This window comes from Pollachius pollachius (assembly GCF_949987615.1).
Source record: "Pollachius pollachius genome assembly, chromosome: 1".
Classification (NCBI taxonomy): domain Eukaryota; kingdom Metazoa; phylum Chordata; class Actinopteri; order Gadiformes; family Gadidae; genus Pollachius; species Pollachius pollachius.
This window is the reverse complement of record NC_136934.1, coordinates 9,563,099-9,569,117: the sequence shown is the minus strand read 5'-3', so window position 1 is coordinate 9,569,117 and position 6,019 is coordinate 9,563,099. Positions and strand designations below refer to the sequence as shown.

Genomic DNA, 6,019 nt, shown 5'->3' with positions numbered 1-6,019 from the left:
CATGGAAGTATCTATTCCATTTACCTATTGTATCTCATCTATTTAAACATCCTAAACGTTGTTAACGGTATCCTAAAAATAAATCCTTGATTCTAAAATGATTTGATGAATTGATGCTATAAATGTATCTAGGCTACAATCATAGGGTACAATGCTGGATTCGATAGGATGGTATTGTTTTCGATTTACGGTTAATACGTTTACTAAAGAACATGAATAAAGTCGCTATGACTACCACAAATAAAATAGATAATGGAATACATCAAAGTGATTGAAACTGACTCTACTTTGCACAAACTTGCTGAAGCCCTCGTATGCCCCCATTTCTAATCTAATTGGGCCACTTTGCTGGGTTACCATTAACGCTGCTCAATACATCTGTGTGTTGGCCTGAATTCAAACTTTTTTTTATTGTGTCAGACTGTATTTAATCAGTGGGTTAAACTATACTTGTATCCTAATTAAAATAATAATAATGTCATAAAAATGACTACTTTTTTGGTCAGAAAATATATATTTAGGTCTTCACAAATGGGTTGGTTGGGAATATATCACTGATCTTTCGATGTGAGGAAGTAAAATAGACCTATATTTGTCTTGCCATTGTTGCATGATATAAACAGTGCAGTTTGCTTGTTCTCCAAACCATGACATATGTTAGGAAGGGCAAACTTTAACTTTATGCTGCTGTCGAACAGATAGATGATGGATGAAAACTGTTTCCCAACACATATATTGCTCACCTAGACTTCCAGCACCCTGATCTAGAGCTGTTCTTGTTCGATGGCCCTTAGGAGATTGTTCTAAGAGCTGTTGTTTTCTTGATCACCTTGATTCGTTTGGTTGATTTAAAGTCAACTGAGACTGACTCAGACCCTCATAAGGAATAAGTCTGTGGTTTTAACAATGTGTTCTCATTCCGTATGGACAAAACAAATAATAAAAGTATTTTATCAAGTGATGTGATTCAGTCAGCAATGCATATAGCTGTCCATCTCCTTCCTCAAAGGTGCCGGTATATTTGATAGTAAAAGGAGTGATAAGAGTACAAAGCTAACGTACTTCGGAAAAACCTGGTAGAATTTATACAATGTCCTAATCAATGTATGGTGCATGACATGACCTCCTGTTAGTCAGAATAGATACCCGTGCCATCCTGTCCATATCACGTGAGTGACAGTTGTGTATCAGTCTTTCCCCAAAACCCCATTTAGCATATGCAATAATTCGCTAATAACATGGTATGTGTCCCAGCGTGTAGCCTACTATCCCAGATTCCCACAGGTTGGAGTGTATGTGTGTGTGTGTGTGTGTGTGTGTGTGTGTGTGTGTGTGTGTGTGTGTGTGTGTGTGTGTGTGTGTGTGTGTGTGTGTGAGTACGTGTGTGCGTGCATGCGTGTGTGTTTGTGCGTGTGTAGGGTTGGTTTGACGCGACACTCCCCCTAGTCGATAGGAGGTCGACGTCACACACAGCCAGCGGAGGAGTGGAAGGTCTCTGTAATAAAAACACATGAAAGGAACTGAGGAAAAGGAGAAGACTGGCTGGAAAAACACAGCACAGAGAGAGTCATTCCTCCGTTTCATTCTGCCACAACGAGCTCTGGATGTTTACATTTGAAGTACTTGATCTGTGAGCTTTTCGATTCCATTTTGAACCTCGGTGGCATGCTGCATGTGTGGATTCATTGGTTTCCAGTGGAGACAGAAGGAGATAACTGTACTGTATCCCAGCCTAGCGGATCGGAGTGAAAGTAGTCCGCCATATTCTGCTTTACCACGCCCGGGAGACGAGCCATCGGAAATAAAACGGACACCTTTATTCCTGTTCTATTTATACGTTCACCATTCTTGCGGACTGTACCGTTGATGAAAAGGATAGTGTCAGTGCATAAATACAAACCAAGAAAGGGCGACTGAGCGCGGAGGAGAGAATGCTTCAGGACATGTCTTAAAAAATGATCTGTTGATCACACTGAGAAGGGAGAGAAGATCAAATCCATTTAAGACAGCAAAGAGATTCACACCAAAGTGCTCCGGACACTGTTTAAACTGTCAGAGAAGGCAAGTAGAAGCGGGGGGTGGGGGGGGGAATCATTTCTGAAACATACATTACCTCCCCCCCACACCGCCCCCAGTCCATTATAAGGGCGTCCACGCGTATTTCACCACAAGTAGGCCTGCATGAGGGCGTCCCTGTGCCTATTCCCGGGCCTCTATTTGTTTTTGGGACAAGCTTAACATCTTGATGAACTAGGTGGAAAAACGAAAAGCGGTAAAACCCCTGTGTTTGGTGATCAGAATGACCCTGGAATCCATCATGGCGTGTTGCCTCAGCGAAGAGGCGAAAGAAGCGCGACGGATCAACGACGAGATCGAGAGGCAGCTCCGCCGCGATAAGAGGGACGCTCGCCGGGAACTCAAACTGTTGCTTCTCGGTAAGCATTTGGTGTTCAGTGTACAGAGATGGGCGAGCTGGGTTGGGGGAGAGAAAGAGCTCAGCCATACATGCATACAAACAAACCCCACGATATGTTATCTCTGTCGGCACCGGGGATGTGTTGCCGGGGGGCGGCATGCTGGGGGGAAGTTATGAAGAGGTTTGAGTCGCTTGCAGAGATTGCCTGCCCAGAACATACTGCTGTTTGTTGCCTGGTCGCCTGATCGCTCCTACCACCTGATTTGAATAACTGAAGCAGCATGTCTAGGGAACATTGGCTGTAAAGACATTGCGGACACCTCTGTGTTCACAGGCCCACTGACGTACCTGTATAAGCACTAAGTGACACGTTTCTATTGTTTCTTTGGTGTCATATGATAAGGACTAGGCCCAACTCTATCGGCTTTTATTGGCAGTAATAATATTGCCTCTTGGAGCACACAGCCCGTGTGGTTATTATATCGCCTGCAGGGCGTCATGGCAGACATACCTGAGTAGCTTTAATTATACACACAACATTTAATTTCTGTTACCTAAACGACGGCCTCGAATAGGTTGTCCCATTTATGAGGTAATTGGAGGTTCCTTTGGAAATGCTAGAATCAGGATGAAAGTGGCACTACATGCATTACCTAGAAATTATTAAATGAATGCATTAAGTATAACATATAAATAATTGTTCTTTAGTTGACATAAGAAAAACATAATTATTGTGATGAAGTAAAATCCCTGTACCATGCATTGATGAAGATGGAAATGCCTAGGTTGTCATTCAGCTTTTAATTACATTCAGAATTATAAAGCAAACACACACATATATATACACAACATCTTTTGATTTTTTTTGATTATTGTCCTTGGACCTGAGACCTGTGCACATGTGAGAGTATGTTTTTACCCAGTAAGTTGCCCTGGAAAATCAATTCTCAAATGAGAGAATTTAGCCGAAGATCCGCATTAAAAACATATTTTTTCTCATTTGTTCCCTTCCAATAAGTTATTTAGGGAAGATAAAATAGATGACAAAACCCATGATGGAACTTCAGTCATTCCATTCATCGTCATCACAAGACCCCATTCAGTCTACTTATCTTAACCATAGTAGGGTTTAGGAGGACATCAAACTCAGCATTGACCTCATCCATCCCTGTCATTGAAGTTCAGAATGTATGTATGTACTGGACATCCAGCCTGCCTTGCAAGTTCAATATCAAAGAAGGAATCGATGAAGGTGTCAACTTGATGTGATACCTGGGGCACTAAGACTTGACGCATATGGAAGTTGTTTCAGTGACTCAAACCAAACGGGATGTGTGGCTGTGTTCTTAGATCAAACACTGCACACTGACCCACAAGAGACACACAGAGAGCAGACGTAATCCCTATTTAATTCATATTGATGATGTGTAATTCAATATAGCCTACTGGCAGCTCATTTTATGTTCTTCTCTAAGCCTTGCAATATTTTCTACTCATTTAGCCATTTAGACTGAACTTTGGTGCACATTTTCAGTGCTAATATGGCCACCAAGTAGTCATAAAACAAACAAAAAACCTATATGTTGAACAGTTTAGAAATATAACGTCAACTAAACAACCCCAAAAACACGCTGTGACATGCCGTAATATTGTATTTAACATTTGCTTATGGTTATATAGAGTAGGGCCGTGTGATACAATCTTGCAATCTAATGCACAAGATGTCGTTCAGACTAAGCATCAAATGCAGGGTACTCTCTACTTCCTATAAAACATGTGGCTCCCATTGTGCTGTTACAGCGCTCTGCATTCTGGGAATTATTTATGTATTACAATGGGCAAATTAAGAATCACAGAAAAAAGATAATATGTTATAACACTGCTCTGGCACATCATGTCGGTTGTCTGTATAAAGTGGTACAGCACTCTGCAACCGGTATTCAAACCCCAAAGTGGTGCTCTAAATGTGACTCCGTTCAGGCTACCAAGCATATGAGCAGTGGGTTTTCACATCCTCTTTGTGCACTGGTGGACCTCCTGTATGCCACTAGTAATGCTAAACATGCAGCGTTTTAAAAGCTTATCACGCCATTAAGATGGCGTTAAACTTCCATCTTAATTCCCACCAGTCAACATTTCCTCTTTTCTCTCATTGCTTTCCAACAAATGGTTTGACAAACGGCTCCCACATTGCGTGATAATCACATGTAAGCATAAACCAATGCAGTTTCAGTATCATCTCAATTATTTGCCAAAACGAAGACATGAAGTCGAGGGCAAAATTTATACAAAGGATAATGAAGATTATCTATGTTCCTAAGGAAATTCTCTGAATTGAATTGTGTACATCACTGTTATATATCATTATCGCTAGATAACAACTCTTCTGAGGACATTTTTCTCAACAATCACAATATATGCTCAAAATAATCTTGAATAAAATAATAATAAAAATACAATGCGGATACAAGGTTTTGTAGCCTTTAATTATGTATTTAATCAAATAAATAAAACGTCTAAGGCCCTAATTTTTTATAGAATATATGCAATCGTCTTCCGTCGTTCTTATTTGATAGTTTGGCAGTCTCATTCATGCTCAGAGTAGGAGGGGTTGAAAATGAATAAATGGAAGGCTTGTTTCTTTCATGTATTAAATTAACAATTTGACAGGCTGGCAGCGCAGCTCACATGACACTGCGTAGCATCCACTCCATACACCAACACTAGGCGTGTCTGAAGGAAGTGATGTCAGTGTGCTTAGAGGACAGGCTCAAAGATATAGAAATATATGACCTGTCAGCCCACGTTAAACTTTCCAACATACACACACACACACACACACACACACACACACACCTTTGATTCACTGGGGGTTGACAGCTACCGTAGAGCTATATGTTTGTGACACACACATAGCACACACGCTCGCACAGGTAAATGCACAGTCACACAGACGTGTTGAAACGCGTCAACATGTCGCACGTCGTATGTTGAAACAGACTCAGAATGTCTTTGTGTTTTCTCCCCCCCTGCCCCTCCTCGTTCTATTTGCTTTTCTCTCTTGCTTATTTGTTTTTCTCTAGCTTATGTGCAAACAAATCAAAGCAGTTCAAGCGATTGAATCCAAAGTTTCAAAGGTTCTCATAAAACATACTTTCTTTGTTCTCCATTCTTTATGGGAAACCCTCACTTGGTTCACATGGCTTTACAAGAACCAGGCCTGAATTGCTCCCGGCGGCCTGTGGTCCCCTTTTCTGTGGTAAAATATTAACTTCTACTGGGTTAGAGTATTGGAATGAGCCTAAGCGGCCTCAGATGAAACCATCAACAAAAGCACCAGACAGAAAATGTCAGCTTAGTACACTGGAGGGAAATAATAGCATGGAGTAACGGTGTTACTGCAGCTGGGGCCCTTAGCCACTACCAGCCGGGGAGAGGCTAATTGTGCTGCAGATGCATTCTTAAAAGGTCAAACTCTTTTTTTGGGGAAGTTTACAATTAGAAAAAAACGCCCCTGTACTGCAAGGGATATGGCTTCAACGTCATCTCTTGAAGTAATCAAAGATGTCGATAATAAATTGTATCCATCCAACAATTGACCTT

The 6,019-nt window shown here is 41.2% G+C and overlaps 1 protein-coding gene across 1 annotated transcript in view; it reads left to right on the top strand.

Moving 5' to 3' along the window:
• The first annotated feature begins 1,511 nt into the window (after positions 1-1,511).
• Positions 1,512-6,019, top strand: part of LOC307081463 (guanine nucleotide-binding protein G(q) subunit alpha) — an 11,301-nt gene continuing 6,793 nt past the window's right edge. Inside the window, exon 1 of the mRNA XM_079744657.1 lies at positions 1,512-2,435. Within this exon, the coding sequence (XP_079600783.1) occupies positions 2,300-2,435 (136 nt within the window). The 5' untranslated portion in view covers positions 1,512-2,299. The remainder of the gene's footprint in view (positions 2,436-6,019) is intronic.